The sequence below is a fragment of the Doryrhamphus excisus genome, linkage group LG12, assembly GCF_037039965.1.
Source record: "Doryrhamphus excisus strain RoL-2023G ecotype Guam linkage group LG12, RoL_Dexc_Guam_v1.1, whole genome shotgun sequence".
Taxonomy (NCBI): Eukaryota; Metazoa; Chordata; class Actinopteri; order Syngnathiformes; family Syngnathidae; genus Doryrhamphus; species Doryrhamphus excisus.
Genome location: NC_136368.1, coordinates 10,458,050 through 10,477,837, shown reverse-complemented (window position 1 = coordinate 10,477,837; position 19,788 = coordinate 10,458,050). Strand labels below are relative to the sequence as shown.

The 19,788-nt window shown below is 39.8% G+C and overlaps 1 protein-coding gene across 1 annotated transcript in view; it reads left to right on the top strand.

Annotated features, from left to right (window-relative positions):
* Nucleotides 1-17,574, top strand: part of LOC131136231 (tomoregulin-2) — a 128,425-nt gene extending 110,851 nt beyond the window's left edge. Inside the window, exons 7-10 of the mRNA XM_058082861.2 lie at nt 3,281-3,328; nt 3,472-3,580; nt 10,719-10,877; nt 16,308-17,574. Of these exons, the coding sequence (XP_057938844.1) occupies nt 3,281-3,328; nt 3,472-3,580; nt 10,719-10,877; nt 16,308-16,404 (413 nt within the window). The 3' untranslated portion in view covers nt 16,405-17,574. The remainder of the gene's footprint in view (nt 1-3,280; nt 3,329-3,471; nt 3,581-10,718; nt 10,878-16,307) is intronic.
* Nucleotides 17,575-19,788: the final 2,214 nt, after the last annotated feature.

The following is a 19,788-nucleotide window of genomic DNA, read 5'->3' as shown; positions in this document are numbered from 1 at the left end:
CTTGTTAATTTATTTTATGGAATGTCACCTTACTTTGATTCTTGTTAATTTCTCTCCCGAATCTGTAAAATTGTTTTGTTTTCTGAAATTTGAATTTTCTTTGCTTCATTACTAGTTATTTTACATTATTAGTTTTCTAAATGAATCTTGTTCATGTGCTTTATCAAATGTATGTTATTTTGAGTCTTGTAAATATATTTAATATTTTACTTTCAAGTTGTGTTAATTTGTTTTATTCTCAATTTGCCTCCTGAAATGTAAAATTGTTTCAAGTCCTGTTAATTGGTTTTCTGAAATGTAGTATGTTTGTTTCGAAGCTTCTTAATGTTTTCTGAAATGTAAATTTGTTTACTTCTCGGCCACCTTCACCAATACTATTAGAGAAGAACACAAGGAGAGTGTACTATGGAGTGTACTATGGAGCCTCCTCTGAAAAACATCACATACGTCACAGAAATGAGTCAGTGCTTTGACAATCACTGTGAAACAAGGTGCTAACACGAACAGCAACCAGGAAGACGAAAGTGAGACAGGACTAAGAGCTTGTAAAAATATGTGCATGCAATTAAAAAAAATGTACAAACGTTGATTTCGGTATCCAGCATTGTATTTGCAAGTCAAACTCACGTTGGAAAGACGGGAGCATGGCTCATGGCTCATGCGGTAGGTCTCAACTTACATTTAAAAGAGGATAAAGTATTTAGCATTGAACATCAAGTCGGCAAATGTACAGAATGTTTTCTATTCATGCACACATCTCATCTCACAAGCTCATGTGAAACCCACTGGAGGACTTCACACTTGGAGTGTCAGTCACTGTGTGTGTGTGCATGTGTGAGAGCGGGGTGAAGGTGAATTGAGGTCAAGAAGGTATAAGAGGTAGCACGTGGAGCTAAACACTGGCTTCCCAGCACCACCAGCTACTACACCTTCGACTAAAATGACACAAAATGTTTGCTGTAATCATAGTTTGGCAATGTCTGCTGAGATAATCTCCCACCCCCTGCATAGCTTTCACCGCCATGTATAGTGACAGCATTACTGAATAATGTTAATCACCTTTCAGTGTAATATCTCCCATTTGCATTCAGTGTTTGTTTGTTACCGTTCCAGGGATAGAGATATTGTATTCATCAGTGGCGTCAAAGCCATAAAGCGACTCATATTGCTAATCCATCTGGCTGAAGATAAAGACCCGATTCAGCAACATTTTATATGCCTTTCTTTTGGGTCGCTTTGCCTGCCGTTACATAACTGTTGAAATTGTTTGAAGAACGGCACTCATCCATTGTAAGGATTCAGGGAGGTGCTTGAATCACAATTTTGCTCTTTAATGTGCATGAGTACATTTGCCTCTGCAGGGCATTTAAGGACAATTGATTTGAGATGAAGTAAATGAGGACAAAGCAATCAATTCTAACCAGCTTTGGGGCAAGAATAGAAAACTGAATTCCCACATTTAACACGCTTTGGGGAAGAATAAGTAGATTGATCGCAACGTACTTTATGCAATTTGTTTCAATCAGTCGAAGCAGATACAGAAACAAATTATATAAAGCTTGAAAAACTCTCAAAATGGAATTAGACAGATTCAAAAGTGATCCTCATCGTTTAGACTGCTTCTGAAGCGCTTAACACTTTTGTCCACATTGATCAACGCAACCCAGGTGCACAAATCGAACAAGCATAGCGAGGGCTCTTGAAGAGACCTCGATTCACTAGCAAGGAACTCAGTTTCACTTTGGTTCGTTGAGGCTCAAATAAAGACTAAGGCAACCATTCAAATTTCAAAAAGCCTTGGGAAATCCCATATATCAGGCCAGTACTGACAGTGTGGTAAAGGCCAGTATGTGTAACAGAAGTTGTGTGTGGAAAAATGTAAATTCTTACAATACAGTGGACACTTGATTTTAGTCATTAATCTATTCCCAAAGGTCTGAAAATCCGAAATGTGCGAAAACCAAAGCTATTTTTCTCATAAGAAATAAGGTAAATCCAATTAATTTGTTCCAGACACCCAAAAATCCCAACACATTTACAATTAATTAGTTTTACATGCATAACACAAAGCGTAATTTATTTACATTGTACATGTGTATCAGAGGTGCACATAGTTCTTCAGCATGCAAATTACACGTCAAAATGCTTTTACCTATAAATCAGGGAATATAAAAGAGGGACTCCGATCGATCGGCCGTTACGAGCTTTACAACGCCAACTGTTTCTCTTAACAAAGACGATTAGATGATTCCCTGTCTGAATTTGAACCACTATTCATTCTTCACAGTGGGCAGTGTGTGAATGCTTTGTTTGGACATTCAATTTGATATGAAAACTGAGGTTCCACTGTACAATAATAAGGCAATAATAACTGCCGTGACATATTAGTCGATAAAAGGAGCAAAATATTAAATAACTAATGTATTCTACACAGCACAAACTATTTTGAATGGCTGTCCAACTAGGCTGTGACTTCATGCATTCTGTATGCTTGTCACGAGGCAGCATTTGGTCCAATGATAAAAAGGACAATGTGAGCACTAAGTCAACCAAAGCAAATATGCATACCACCCCAAGGATATATATATTATTTTATTCCCAATTTCACAGTCATTGAGAGTAATTATGTGATGTATTCGCTGCTGTACTTTGAAGATTGTTAATTTATTATTCATTCACATTGCTTAAAAGGGTGTCACACAAACATATCACTTCAGCTGTAATTTCCTGTGATGGTGCTGGTATTCCGGGACTAAATATGCAAGACAAAATCGCAGTGCCCAGCACATTTCTTCTTTCTTTATTTCTTTCTTTGCCTCTTTTTTTGCTTCATAGCTGGGAAACTGTCGAAAATACTCTCACAGGGTTGTTCAGTCGAAATGAATTCCCCGGGCCACAGAAGAAAATATCACTGCAATAAACTGATAATGAGTGGAAAAGAGATTGTTTTGCTATTATAAAGTGGAAATTTCCAAGCAGCTTCAGGAAAGTGAGCAAAAATAACATTTCCCCTTATCTTTTGTACCCTCGTCCGCTTCTCTTTTCCACCCTTTGTACAGTGTAATAGAAAAGGATGGTGTGTACCTTTTGAGGAGAACGCAGCGCTAACATTTATATGCATTAACTGGCAGGGGTGCACACCTCCTCGACCCTCTGTTGAAGTGAATTCACATTGAACCCTCACTACCTGCTGTGGCATTTGTTCAAACGTGTATCTCCTAATGGGTAGATGCTAGGTTTTGACCTGAGATCAATGTTAATGTGTCTTTGGCCTTTCCAGATGGGAACAAAGGCGGAGATGGACATTTTGCACCAACCGACATCACGGGTAAGTGCAGATGGTGACGGGTTGGCAAATAATGCATTGTCACCCAGTCAGTTCTGATGTTACAGTTCTTCATCTGTTGCACTCAAACTGTCATTTTTACCTTCCATTTCTATTCTTCATTTCCTTTTTATTGTCTATGAAAGGAAACGGACAGGCAGGTGGCCTGTATACCCCCTGCCCAGATCACTATAAGAATTTCTGCGTCCACGGAGACTGCCAGTTCCCCAGTATACCTGCCCAGCCGTCATGCAGGTAAAACACACACACACACACACATATGTTGTGCATTACACTCACTCACAAAAATTAAGCAAAGTCTTTCACAGCATGGGGGAATCACCAGAGGGGCGTGATACTACTTTGATAAATTATATCAGGCATTGTGCTACTCAGCATTCTTTTTCCATGTGCATTGTAAGCACCATATGTGTTTACTGTTTCTTAAAGGGGCCCTATTATGCTTTTTCTACTTTTCGGACTTATAAATATAGTTAAAATGTTGTATTTTTGTTTTTAAATGATACCAAAGTTTCAGATAATGATGTTTGCACATTTGGAAGTGAGCCATGAAAGACTTTGGGGATTGCTCTGAAGGCTCGTTTTTCTAACACTGGCTGTTTGCGGTGTCACAGGGAGCCGGGCTTATATGGTCATGCACTGTCGGCCAGATACGCTCTAGGGCTGCCCTCCCCACAGCTCTTCTTTGCTCTGTTTATGGTTGTTAGCTGTTACATTACCACTCTTAGAGTTCATACACTTTAAGTCAGGGGTTTTCAAACAGTAGCTAATGAGCTACCTGTAGCTTCTAAACACTTTTCAAGTCGCTCTCCATTTATTATCAACTCCTATACTGACAAAATTAGGGTTAGGAGTGTGACCAATCATACGGCCGTGCAGCTCCACTGTGAAGTAAATTAAAACAGACAGTTTTGGAAATCCAAGGAAATACAGCTGGAATAGGTGCAGAGTCTGGAAGATCTAGAAATCTTTCTGTGCAGGTTATCGTGTGTAGCTGCTCTATTGGAGTCCACATCAAAATACAAAGCTCGGGAAATTAGCATAATATGTTTCCTTTCAGACCTGTGACCCACCAGCTTAGAATCACTGGTCTAGTGTTTGACATGCCTGACTTCAGTTGCAGGGAATGTTTGTTGAAAATACGTATGATGACCTGAGCAGAACTGAATAAGATGTCAATCAATAATGTTATTTTTGAGCTGGCTATCATGGACAACATTGCATTTGCAATGAATGTACATCTCTCTGAGATATTCCTGGCTGCCTTGTTGATGGACCTGATAAGTGCTTCTTGTAATCTCTGCCAGGGGTTGTTGGAGGGAACATTGCAACCAAAAATGAAGGTACAACATTGGCTAATGCAAAAGATTTGAAGTTCAGCAGTAGATAAGTAAGTGATGGGGGGGTTGTGGATTTTGTAATCAGGGTTTATTTGTCATGTGCAAATTCCGATGGCGACCTGACAGCAGTTCACAATACTTTCCAGTGAAATATGCTGCATTGCTTCAAACGAATCCCATGTTTGATTTCTTACTGGCAGATGAGATTCATCTTGCTGCTTTGGAAATGATTACTTTTTAAGACCCAATGTCTTGCCTGCCAAATCCAGGACTTGTCTGTCTATAAACAAAAGATGCTGCTGTGAACCAACACGACAATGTCATTGCAACACGAGAGCAGCAAAAATAGCGCAGCTTTTGAAAACAAAAGTAAGTAACCATCAATGAAAATGCAACTTTAAAATGGCTGCCTTAGTTAAAATGGAATATGATGGGAGCTGCTGGAAAAGACATACAGAGAGGATTACTCAGAAGTTATTCAGTCTTCCTTAGCCGAGGTGGTTGTGCTTTCATTGTCTTTGTTTATTTGTCTGTCAGGACATGTCGGTATGGTTCTGGCAGTATCACCTGCTGCCAAAAACCACAGGGGCAAACATAGATAGGCGGACTGGGTTATTGCCAGCCTCATCTGTGTGTCCCCTGTTGATATGTGATGTTTGACCTGCTCCTCAATAGCAACAAACTGGAATCCTCTGCTACCACTTTACCTCCATTTACTGGACTGGCAGGTAAAACTATAATTGTAAAACTACAAAAATGTGTTGCATGTTAAAATTTTCGAGAGTCGACTGTTCGGGACATCATGGACAGGTGACTGAGCTGTCTCTGGCTTTTGTTTTCACGTAGTAGCAAGTTAATAGGGGGCTAAAAAGGACTTTTTGTCAAAATACATTAAGGACACAAGGACACAGTGCATTAACAACTCCACAAGATGTGCACCATAATTATTGCTGGAAAACACTAATCAAAGCAAAACCCTCCATTTTCGATGTTAACTGGAAAACACATTAACCGGGTTAAACGGTTAAACGGTGTTATTTTTTGACATCTGAAAAAAATATTTTCATGTTGTTGTTTTTTTTCAGTTCAAACAATACACAAAACATCCCTGTTAGCAGCCTATTCGTCTTTGCAATGAGCATGGAAACTGGATAAAATGAGCCACGTTTACATGAGGAGTTTTTCTCTTTCCGAATGGAAATAACTTTCACCTGTTGGAATAACTCCGTATTACAAGTTTTTTGTTCGTCCAGTCTTGAAATTAGTTTGGATCAAAAAAACCTTTCCACAGCAGTCCAATGCCGATTGCTCGCCTCCATTTTTAAAACTGAAGAACGTCTCAAGCTGCATGTTACGTCATATCTGAGCATGCGCTGAAAGAACGCACCCGGGATAAATTTAGACAGGAAAAGATAACATTTAACCTTGCTAATATTTTATAATTAAACTCGGGACATGTTTTATATAGATATATATTTTCTTTTTTAATAAAAGAAGTGTTTGGATTCTGTTCCAAAGATGGCAGTAATGCACACGAAAGCTAAAACAGCTGAAAGCTAAACAACAGAAGAAGAAAAACATGACGAAGAAGAACGCACCCTGACAACTTTCCGTTTGAGCGGTTACAAGATACCTCAATCGGATTGGGGAAAGGAATATTACAACCCCGTCAATCCGATTATATATTCATTCGAATTGGCACTTTTCTTTCGGAATGAGGTGTACACAAAAGATAAATTCTTTCCGTTTGAGCAAATAAACCGAATGCAATTGGAATATTTGGGTCCATGTATACGTAGCTAATGTCCCCCAGCTCCGTTGCCCGTCAGTGACATCGTCAGTGACATCGTCAGCGACATCGTCAGCGACATCGTCAGCGACATCGTCAGCGACATCGTCAGCGACATCGTCGGGGTTAGGTTGGGTGTTGTTCTTTGCTGACTAGCACATTTACACCACAAGTCTCTGATTTCCTTATTGATCATGGCCGTGAAATAACCTAAATGAAGCCACAGAAAGTTACAAGTGCCAGGTCATCATTTTAAATGAGAAACTGTTCTCAACCGGTCTTACCTGGTAAAATACAGGGGAAATAAATAAATCATATTAACGACCAGTTGAGGGTGTCAGCTGGACTAGCCAGTGACTCTAGTGAGGACAAGCGGCATAGAAAAAGAATGGAAACACTATTGGATTCAAGAAATAATACTAATTGGTGTCCGAGTGGTTGTCACTGCCATATCACGGTCTTTGTTAACAATCAAGTTAAAAGTGATGTTAAATGTTAATGTATCCATTTCATTTCTCATTTGCATGCATTTTGAATTGTTTGCCGCATGCAAAACTATAACTGTACCATAGAAGTGTTATCTGTTACACTTTTGGGTGTCTGGAGTAGATTTGCATTATTTTTGCATTATTCTATGAGAGTACGTTTTGTTTTGAAGACCTTCTGTCATTGTGAAAAGTACTATGACTAAATGAAAATTAACACTGTTGTCAAATGTCGAGCAGACAGCGATCTAGTTTCAAGGAGGCAACTCTGTGTACTGTTGCTTTGATCAGAATTCTTGGATTGCTTATTTTTTTCTTTCTTGGGAACATCAATTTCTGCAACAAAATACGCTGATGCATGCACACTGCAGTGCCTGGATTTGATCACAACACACACTTACATAATGTTGCTGCTGGACAAGGTTGAACTTGGTTTGTAGCTTGGATTGTTGCTGCTCTTATCATTTTTCCTTGAAAGCCGCTTTGACTTACCTGAAGGCTTTGTTTTCTTGCCCTAGGAGACATTAATGTGATGCCACTGCACAGAGATCCAGTTTTATTTTGCTGGAACTATCTACAATGTTAAATTCCTTATGTGAAAACATGAAAACGTTGCTGTAGTTAATCCTGGATCAGGGAGTCGTTTACATAAAAACTCAATGAGCGACAAGAGCTACGAGGATACTGGGGCAAAGAGAGCACACATGCATAGATAATGTGTTAGTGCACCGCTCAACACGGCCGTCGTTTACAGCCTGATAGTGTATCAGCCAAGGGGTCTTGGTATCGCTCACAACTACTATCTCTACCCTTTCTCTGTAACCTCGCTCCCCCTCTGCTTGTCTAGACAGACATTTTTCTTGCTGTCAAAGTAGTGCTGAGCAGATAGAGAAACAGAGCTTTGCTGCCCCCTACTGCTCACACAAAGGGGAAGAGGTGGGTGTATGTGTGTGTGTGTGTAGCACAGACCCCAAATACACACCAAGGTTGAAATGATGTCACACTGTGAGATGGAGGGGAAGGTAAACGGTGGGTATGTGTGCATTTTTCGACCAAACAAGAATGTGTCCGTGTTTCGCGGTAACAATCTCCCTTGAGACAGAGAAGGAAGCCAAGGAAGAGATTGTGAAGCAGTCAGACAGAAAGATAAAAGGTGTGCCATTTAGCTCCTTCCTTAGGACAGAGATCATCTCAATTAGGCTGCGTCGTTCTCATAGCACTCAATGCTTGGCTTTGAAGAAGAAAATCTTTGTACAAGAAATGCAAGCCTCACATTCGCTCTGCAATCGGGTCATAGGCAAATAATGTCAAATATTACTTGGAGTTGTTCTCTGTGTTGTTAAACCCATTCTTCAGGAGGTAGGCTTTAATTCATTGATCATGGTTAATTGGTTTCAGACCCGATTGCAATAAGTGAATGTCTGCAGGACTCAAGAACAGGATTTCTTATTTATAAATAGTATAAAAAACTTGTTTAAGACCCTCTAAATATGGTTTTTAACATCATAGGAACCCTCTCAACATGAATCAGCTTTACGCTCATATTACCCAATGTTTGTTTGTTTGCTTTTTCTTTCGGCTTTTTTCTGATTATGGAGTTGTCACAGCAACTGATTTTGGCTTGAGCACTTTATATTCCGGATGCCCTTCCTGACCAATGATGCTTACTAGTGGAGATAAGAATGACGGGGCGTTTGTTCTGAAGTCCAGAATGCTAACCACTACTCGTATTACCCAATGTAATAGAAATAATAAGAGAAAATAAGACATGTTAGATATACATAAATGATGTAAATGCTAGTGGAGAGGATGTCGGATGTTGGGGTTCAGCATCTACCATAAAAGCATGTTGTTCCGGTAATAAGGTGTGATGCTGATGCGTCTCACTGAACATTACAGACCTCAACATTTCAACATATTTGAATGTGTCTTCTGAATGCCTGAATGCCGTTTTTTCGGAATAATGGACAATGTCAACCACAAAACTATGTGATTTATTATTTATATCTTAATTCAGAATCTTCATTTTTTTGTATTAGAAATTAATTCAAAAAGGTCAGAAGCAAGTTTCCCATACACATAATGTTAATCCAATGAATCCGTTGTGGACACCCAAAAATACAAATACAAAAAACAAATACATTTTCGAGAGAATATTTCACCTTGATTGACGATGTTTGTTGGGGAAGACAGGGAAGATTGGAGAGGAAGGTGGGGGGTGGAGTTTGTACTTTGTTCTATGAGTTTCTCGCCTTCTTTATCATATTGCTGGCACTCATAACATTCTTTAGTTATTTAGCAGTTGCACCCAATAATAAATGAGTCACCAACGGGTAGGTGCTTGTTTGGGCATTTGTTTTTCTGGCAATATATAGCACAGACTGTTTGTTACACGTAATATTATACAATAACCTAGACAGCAAATTTCTCAAACAACTAATCATATGAAAAGTGGGGCATTCGTAAAACAAGGTTTGGCTGTACTTGGCTGTGTTATGGCGGCCATCTGTCTCAATCAGTTAGGTAAAGAGGGAGACAGCATTGAGCAGTGCTTCTCTAATAGTGGGGCCCCTGGGGGGCATGAGAGGCAGGGGCATTTACTGTATACTCATAAAATGTCTTTAAGGTTGACAGGTCTGTTAGTGTCTTCATTCATGCTTGAACGAGGATGGTGCCAGTAACTCATACAGTGATTTGTACATATAAATAAATGTTAATGGTTCTCAATAACATTTGAAATTAAGGGGTGCTTAAGAAATTTCCCCACCACCCGCTGTGGGGCGATGACAGAAACTAAATGAGAACCCTTGGCATAGAGCAGGGGTGGGCAAACTACGGCCCGGGGGCCACATGCGGCCCACTAAGCGATTGAATCCGGCCCGCCTGTTGCTTTTTAAGTATTTCAAATTTTAACATACAATCTGGCAACATAACTTGCAAGTCGGACGTCTTATTTAGTAAAAAAAAAAACAAAAAAAATTACAAATTAAATGAAAATAAATAACAAGAAAAATATATATATTAACAATATATATATAAATAAATGTATGATATATTAAATGACTGATGTTTAAAGTGCTCCTGAAAAAGTTTTACAGATAAAATTAGACCAAAAAAATCTAGAAAAATTATAAGTATAAAATAGTGTGTATGTTAAATATATGTTATGGCCCCCCCGGACAATTTTGTTAACTCAATGCGGCCCACCAGTCAAAATATTTGCCCACCCCTGGCATAGAGGGATAGGAAACTAGTGCCAATACAATAGTACAGTAATGCTAAGCAATGATATGCAATAGTAATGTACCACACTGGGCTGGAAAAAGCCAGCCCAGCATAGTTTCATGCTCAATGCTGCTTATGCTGGAGGTTAATGACATTCTGACCATTGCGACCTTCAGCCTAGTTTTGATCTATAGTTCAGTGGGGGCTGTCACTCACTCTGATCGCTCAAACGGCATACCGCTTGATTATGCGCAGTCAGGCCATGCCCTGCATTGGTTATATTCCCGATAATAAGAATTTTGCATGAGCACAGGGGCAAAACCCAGAATGTTTTTGAGCTGCTTAGCATAATATACTTTCTGTGTCTTTACCTCAGCCTCTGCCTGGCCCATCACTTATGTTACAGCAAAGAAAAAACACTGCAAATGCTCCATTTCTACAGCGACTCAATCGAACATGGAATCGAATGGTAAATTAGTGACCCATTTTTTAGGACTAAACAATGACCTGTGTGTTTTATGTGTGCATTCTAGCTGTCACTCAGGTTTCAGCGGCCCTCAGTGTGACACCAAAGAGTACAACGTGCTCTATGTGGTCCCAGGCTCCGGAAAACTGCACTATGTTCTCATCGCCTCCATCATTGGAGCACTCCAGGTGGTCATCATCTTTGTGGTGGTGCTGTGCATTACAAGGTGAGCCCTGACAGACACACTTGTACAAGATGCTCCGAGCCTTACTAATGAGCCTTGGGGCAGAGTTTACCCTAGTGTGTGTGTGTGTGTGTGTGTGTGTGTGTGTGTGTGGTATGAATCACAGAGAGGACTCTGAGCCTAGAGGAAACACCTGAAGGGTCACCTTGCTTGTGTCATTTTTTCTTTGTATACTCCCATCAATATACTGTATGTTCGCATACATTCTGCTGCAGGCTGGCCTCAAGATGAACTCAGCAATATATGACATTTGAATAAAAGACTTTAAAGGCTTCAAAATAGGAGGCAGTTGTATAGTGGCAGGTGACAAGGTTAGGTAAAGCATTAGAGGTAGGAAATATCACACTGAATACAGCTAGAATGTAATTAATGCGCCCTTGCTGCCCGGTGCACACAAAACGAGGGACTCATCCTTCCAAGCTATAAAATTCTAATGCTAAGTATTATCAAAACTGATCTGAATACAATTTTGCATAGCCTTTACCCATGGCCTCTCTATATTTTGTATACCAGCAGACCACAGCATTATGGTCTCTTGCGCAACCTAATGAATTGTACTCATAAATTGAGACAAAAGAAGAACCTTCACAGTGAGAACACTCCTAATGTTACAATAATATTTTTGCTCAGAGCAACGTAACAATGCAAGTGAAACAGTCACCTATCTCTGTTGGATATCTGGGGTACAAGGCCATGCATGCTGTTTTTTGATGGTTGCCTGAAATCCATGTGGCATGCACTTATCACAAAGCACAATTGTTCACACCAAAAGGACAAACAAATGGCAGTGTAAGAGGTTATCTGTATGTTTTGACGCTGAAATGCGGTAACACTGTTAAATAGATAGACTCCCTTTATTGTCATTGCACAAAAACACGGTTGTGAAATTGCCAACGAAATGTCGTTGCCTGGCTCCCATATAATAACAGACACAAAAGAAGATAAGTAATAATAAATAATAATAATAATAATAATAATGTGGAGAATAAAGATGGAACTAAGGGCATACTTTATTTGCCACAAAAGGCAATTTAACTTAAAGGGGAACTGCAGGGAAATTTTGCCCATCATTCACAATCCTTATGCATATATCCATATTTCTTCCCCTTTCCAGCGCATTATAACACGAGAAAACTAGTTAATTTCAGCTAGCTTACAATGCTGTCATTGGGATACACCTACGTTGACTATGAAACACACACGATAACATGTAATAGTTGCAGTATCTTGCCCTATTTTGATTATTTAAAACACTCCCGAAACTTCTTTTCTAGGGCGCATTGATAACATGACGCCTCAATAATGGTAATGGTTTTATTTCATTTGAACATGCATCAGATTACAATTGAAAAAGGAGTAGGAAGGAGCAAAGCTTATTGAATCCTACCCCTCCATCTGGTACTTTTACAATCAGTAACTGTTACATTTGTTCACTTCCTGCTTTCCATAATACAGTTTAAGGGGTTTTTTTTGGTTTTGTTTTGTTTTTTTAATTTTTTAATTTTGTAATTTTTGGTCCCGTACTGAAGTACGAGGTGATATGACCATACAATGACATAATGGGTACCATAGTAAGTGTCAATATAGTGATATATATAGCACATCATGACTGGTTCAAGACTCTTCATCCTTGTATTTAGCAAACATCAACTGCTTGTATTGTTTCTTCATTCGCTCATTGTTGTGCATTGTTTGAGGTCCATACTCAATCCTAGTCTCAGCGTCATTCACAGACAGACGAGTGGATACCTAGCTCTCGATTTCGCTACAAAGACTCAACAAGATGCTCTTTTGCCATCAGCATTTTTTACCTCAGGACTGGAGCACACGTCTTGTGCTGGAAGTCACAGCCATGCCAAGGAGAGCGCGGACATCCTAAGTGTTGTCTTTTCTGTTGTTGTTGACAGAACTATATGTGTATCAATCCACTGAGAAAAGAAGCCTCGGTGGTGTTTTAAATAATCAAAATGTACGTGTTAATGCACGATCACAGCATGTATATCAAACAATGCAACGTTGTTAGAGGGTTTTTTGTTGTTAGAGGGCTTCATAGTCGAAATAGGTGCATCCCAATGACAACATTGTAAGGTATCTCAAATTAGCTATGAATGACAATGTATCCATCTTAATAAAACCTCTAACAACGTTTGATATACACGCTCTGATCATGCATTTACACTGAGGATAACATGTAATAGTTGCAGTGTCGTTTTGATGATTTAAAACACGAGCCCAAACTTATTTTCCCGGCGCATTGATACACATGCTTACACACCAGTTCTATTAACAACAACGGTGGCGACAACACTCTCCTTAGAATGGCTGTGTCTTCCAGCACGAGACGTGCGCTCCAGTCCTCAAGTAAAAAATGCTGACGAAAAATCAAGCATCTTGTTGAGTCTTTGTAGCGAAATTGAGAGGTACGTATCCACTCTTCCATCTGTGAATGACACTGAGGCGAGCTGTCAGCGACAAGTCGTAGGTACGGCAAGATACTGCAACTATTACATGTTATCATCAGTGTACGTGTTAATGCATGATCACAGCATGTATATCAAACAATGCAATGTTGTTAGAGGTGTTTTTTAGAGGGCTTCACAGTCTTTTTATCGTGTTATAATGCACAGAAAATGGAAAAAATTATGTGTTCATGTTTCACATAAGGACTGTGAATGATTTTTTCCCCAAAAAAGTTTCCCTTTAAAGCTCCCATCAAAGGCAATACAGTTAATGTTTACCAGAATTGGACAACTTGTCTTTGGTAGAAGAACAAAGAATATCCCTGAAACATTTTCATGATAAAATGATATTTGTCTACTTCTGAATGGCTGTATAGATTACTATGCTACTTGCTTTACTGTCCTCTCTAGACAGCTGTATTAATGTTATGATGGATCACTCGTTTTCTTGTTTCAGATCCATGCACCCACGGTTAAGCGAGGCACATTCCTTTTCTGCTATCATTGTTTTTAGACTTACAGTAGCAGTAAGAGTCTATAGTAGGCAAAACCTATCCGTCATCCACTTGAATTTATGAGGATTTTGTTGGAGCCTGGATGCAGAGAACAATAGCCAGAGCATAGAAAAGTAGTCTGTATTTAATCGCTCATGTGGAGCAGGCATAAGAGAAAATACATAACAAAAAGACAGCATAGAAAGGCACTGTAGAAAAATAGATAAACTTGAAAAAAAGTGACAACACTATTGAGGCAAAGCAACGAGGCGAGCAGCAAGACAGAGTAGCAAAACGTGCGAGTCACAAAAAAGGGAGCAAGTACAAATGCCTGGAAGGGAATACTTAAAGCGGCTATATGTCATGGAGAGCGGCTGTCTCGAGGGCACTAACTTTCAAACATACTGCACCTGCCCTATTCCTGCTTTGAGTACGTGAGCTACGTATGCAGTGTGTGCATTTGTTACGTTTGTTGTCAGCTAATTATAGCAGTTTGACAAATTTTTGCTACTAATATTTCTTATCATTGAATGTATACCCTATTTCAACAACATCATGATTGCAATTGTTGATGTCAGTTGAACCAATACAATTCTGAGTTTTTCAAATGTGACTCAGGTCTTTTTCGTATGTAAATATACATATATGATATGTGATCTACTTCAGCCGGAACAGTCAGATCGCATGCAGCATATCCGACTGATGCTTCATCAAAAGGGGTGTTTTGCCATGCAAGACTTTGAAGGTACTCACAGATTATTTTTTTAAAGTGTCAATGTCAGTATCTTACCATTTCCTTGCTCCGACATCCACCCCCACACTCTCAGCAAGTTCTCCATGAACTGCCATAGCCCAGGTTTTTGCTATGTTTCTTCTTAATCTCCTCTGCGGAAACATTTGGTTAAGAAAATGTTGACTCCCATTGCACTGAAACCTTGAAATTGTCACACACGCGCCAAGGAGCACAAAAAGTGGGGCAATGTTTATCTCCATAAGCAATGTGTGTGATGTTTTCACTTCACAGATGCATCATTTTCATATTTACAAGTCACATTTTTGGGGTACAACATAAAAAATGTTATCAAAAAAGTGGCATCAAAAATATTCTAGAAAATTGGGTATCAGTGAGTGACCAATGTACACCAATTTTTATGCAATTTAATTGTAAAAAATATAGACATTCTTTGGTCTTATCAGTTCTCTTTCAACACTAGCCAGTGGTAGTGCTATTAAACAGTGGTATGAAAATGTTTTTTCATAATTGTTGAGTATTTTGTTGGAGTTGATGGTGAAGCCTGCCTGGTGCCTGGTTGCACCACCTCACACCGGGAAGTCAGGGAATCTGCAGGATGGAAACAAAACAAACTGTCATGATGTGGGAGTTAGCCTGCGTTTAGTTTCCTTTCTATGCTGCTGCTTCTTAGCTGCAATTACTATTTAAAAAAGACTTTTTACCTGCACTTGGTCTTGCTCTCTGCATCCAATGCCTCAAGCCCGAACATAACAGAAACAACACATTTGTCAGATGTCCAGATATTTAATGGGAGTATACTAATATTGCATTACAGAATTATAATAAGAGACATTACCTTGCATTGATATATTGCATCTAGTACAGCAATCTCTCACCACATTGTGGTTCAAATTTCACAGTATCAATCATCACATTTCTTTTTCAAAATTATATTAATTTATAAATCATCCTGGTTGGTGGATGAATTAACGAAGTGAAGTCAAATACAAATACTGTATAAGGCATACAGAAGATGCATTCAAAGATGTTGAGTATATGTATTATTCTACATGGGTCACTAGGTGTCAGTACTGTGTTCATGTTACTGTAATGTTCAGTGAGACATAAAAGCATAAAATTTGATTGCCATAGCAACATCCTTTTATTTTAGATTTGAATTATCTCACAACAGGCATTAAGAAATACATGGGCTACCTTTGTCAAGCTGAAATTCAACTCTGAACCCCCCTGTCACTTCCTGTTTGCAACACACACAATCATTAGTCTTATTTGTGGCTTAAATGGTTTAGATACATTTATTATGTTAACTATAATGGGTAATATGAGTGAAAAGGTGTAGGGGTGTTATTTCATGTCTAGAAGGTTTTGATAATGCCCATCCATCCATTTTCTATGTTGCTTATCCTCACTAGGGTCGCGGGGACATGCTGGAGCCTGTAGCTTTAACAATGTTAAAAATATATATTTCGAAGGTTCTAAATAGGTTATCTATGCTCTACCTACAAGAATATTTCACAAGAAGTCCTACTCTGTGGAAATTCACTTCTCATTGTTGGGTGTGAAACCTAGTAACCACCATAAATGAGCATAAATGAGGGATTATTATATTTCAGTATTGTTGAAATTTCTTACTTAGGGGCCCTTTTATTGATAGCCATATTTGTGCATCTTCTCATCGGATTTCTCTCCTTTCTGCCCCACACAGAAAGTGCCCTCGAACCAACAGGATCAACCGGCAGAAGCAAAACAATGTCCACTTCAGTTCAGAGAACACCATGCGCGCCTCTACTCGACTTATCTGAGCCCAGACACATCGGACCGAATCGTCATGTTAAATGTTCCCCCCTTGTAGAGCAACCCAAGAAATCTAGGATCTGCTTCCCCTCGTGGTTGGCCTTTTCTGCCAGCAGGAACTTCCAAGAATGCCCGTGGAGGATATGGGCATAAACAAAGACAGAGTTGGCACACCAGTGAGACTCGCACATGAGAATGTTGACATCCTTCGGCAGTTGACAGCGTCACTTTAAACCTTGTCACTAGCGTCCTTAAGGTCTTTCCAGAGAACACCGTAATAACCTGGAGTGTTGGGAGAGGGCGTTTGAGAATACTGAATGTGAGTATGTTTGTGTGAATGTGTATTAGATGTGTGAGTTTTGGTAGATGCGAGTTAGCTGGTGTCTGTCATTTGTAGATCTGGGGTAAAGCAACCTGGGGTAGTGCAAAGCAGGGTAAGGAGCTTTAATTTAGGATTTTTTTTCTTGTGAGGTGCTTTAGTGGGGGAGGGCAGAGGGGGGATCTGGGCTACACGTGTTGCCTTGCACCTTGTGTTATAGGAGACCTTTGATAGAGGGCCCAATGTTATTATAGCGCTCTCCCTTTGGTTGTGACAATGACTTCAGCTACTGTATCTTGGGTTCGATTTCCATTAGTTATTACTACGTTGTATTGATGGGGTCATTTTTCTGTAAATGTAAATAAATAATTTATATCACGAAATGTAACACTGTGAGTCCATTGTCCTTCTTAATTGCATGATTGTCAGACGGAATGCGTAAATAAACACTTGCTGTAAGGTAGTAACAATGCCCTGGAGGAAGAGGGGCGTCTCTGCTTGACATGGAACATGTGCCAACCTTGAGACAGTAGACTGTAGGCGTGTAATGATACACCATAATCATGGTCTGGTTCACGCCTTACAGTCACGCTTCCTTGAACAAAATGCACAACATAAAACTAACCTTCCTCATTTTAACGTGTATTGTGTCAAACCAAAAATTCCATTCACAAAAGCAGATTATAAATACAGTATTTGTATTGTTACAGCCTCCTTAAGGCTGGATAATGTATTCCCAAGCAGTACTTGGGCCTGTTGGGACTGTGTCGATGTGTTCACCACCACAAGATGGGGGTGTTTTCCACAGGGACAATTTTGTCTTTTGTTATTTCATTGTTTTCCACATTAGTACCAATCAATGCTAAATACAGTGTATGTCTGATGAATAAAGAGGGAAAAAAAAACTTTTTTGACGTAAAGGTAATACTACTGTCTATAGCATTGCCTCTAAGTATGATTCATCTTTGAGCTATTAAAGTGCCTAAAAATAATGAATGTTAGAGACTTTTAACTCAATAATAGTAAGATTTACATATGTTTACAAAATAATGAAATAGCATTATTTTTTCTGTTGTCTTCAGTTTATAAAATAACATTGTCACCCAAATGTGTCATGATCTGTGTTGTCGCTCTGCTGCCGCCTGCTGCTGTTTCTTTGCAGTGCATCCTGACCAGCAGCAGGCGGGCCACTCCTGCACACACCTGAGTTCGCCAGATTGTCCCTCAAGCTTCCCCGGTCCTTGTCAGCTGCTCGTTGTTCCCTTGCTTTCTGGCATTTATCATCATATGGCATTGTATTTGTCACCCCCTGAGTGGGTTCCCACGTGACAGTTTGTTTGAGTTGCCTTCTTGGGCTTTGGTTTCCGTTTTGCCCACTCTTATTTTGTATATGACTTCCTGTTTTCCCGTGTCTGCCTTTGTTGCCCTAATCACCTACACCTTTCCCTAATTTCAGTGTGTATTTAGTTCAGGTGTGTGCTTCTCATTATAGTTTGTCCTTCTGCTTCCTGGGTTGCTTTTTTCCTGCATTTGGTCCTGCTCTCTGCATCCTGGGGTCGCATCGCGACACAGACATGCCGAACCGTGACAGTATTTGTGAGTACTTGCCGTCGGTTTAAGCCATGGTGTTTTTTGTTCTGCTTTTTTCATTTTTTGCCCACTGACCTTTTGTCAGCTGCGTTTTTTGTTACACATCCTAGTTTTTTGCCTGTACGCCTTTTGCTGCAGTGTTTTTAATTTTCGTGTAGAACATAGTGCTTCGACTGCCATCATTATTTCCATCTTTGTTTTGTACTTTTTCCTGCTTGGACACCTTTTGTTGAATCAACATTTTTTTGTTCACTTCCTGCCTCCGCATCTTGGGCTCCGGACCAGTTCACTAGTTATTAATCCCCCGCTACTGCACTCTTCCAATTTCACAGCTTCACTCTTAAAAACTTATCCTCCCGTTCCATGTGGAAGTGGTATGTTTCCGGCCTCTTACTTTGTCCTATTGTCCTAGAATAAATAAAGTGGAGGTTAGCTCAGTAGCTTGCTATATGCTATGAGCGGCAGATGTCTCTTATGTCCCTTCACTGACCCACGCAGCCTTCATATTAGTATTGTGTGATGCAGTAAAAACAAAATAATATGCTTGCAAAGGATAAGATATGCCTTTATTCGTCCCTCAGTGGGGAAATTTGTAACTATAACTAAAGGGGTTTCATTTCAGCTGTTGTTTGTCCACTTATTTCCTCAAAGTCATGGAAATTGCAGACACAGACAAGAGGTGAAGGGACAAGCTAACAAACTGTAGCATGGATGCTCATTGTGAGAGGAATTGTGCCCAAGTCCAGCACGGTACGAATGGCCGAGTGTGAGTATGCGCCCTAAGGCATCAGCATGACCAAGCAAGGCAAACCTCCTTCCACGCACAGGCGGAGTTTGTGGTTAGGATGGCCTTAAGTCACGAATCACCCCCTTTCACCTCTTTGTCCTCCCATTTTGCCTTTCACGCGAATACACAGTCGGAGACCAGTGTGTGTGTCTGCAGAGTACCTAGCAAACACGCCCACTCTAATCCTATGAGTGTCCTTCTGGTTTTAGCTCAAATTCAGTGGGCCTGAGGCCAGGGAGAAGCAGGAAGGAAATATTTGGGAATGTTTGAGTATCTCCTCTCATCTGACCTCCAGGAATGTGGTGCATGCATTATTGATGGACAGGCAAGATCCCAATGCAATGAATTTGGCTTTGACAAGATAGTTTTGCATCCAGTGATGCTTGCTTCTCAGTCTCACACGTTCATTGTGGCACATATCTCTACCAACAACCAGCCTTTCAGCAATGGAATCTGACACTTATCTTAGAAATGCTTCATCTAGATACATACATTTTTGCACAGCATGCCTGAACAGGCAGGCATGTTTTCTGAGGAGTTTAACCACAAAATATGAAATACCCCTTGATCACTGGCACTGAGATACCAGCAAAATCAAGCATTTATACTGTGAAGGACACAGATTCCTTTGTGAAAATCATACTATGGGAACCATCACCAGGAATGATTGGCTACGAGAGGCCACATATTGATTTT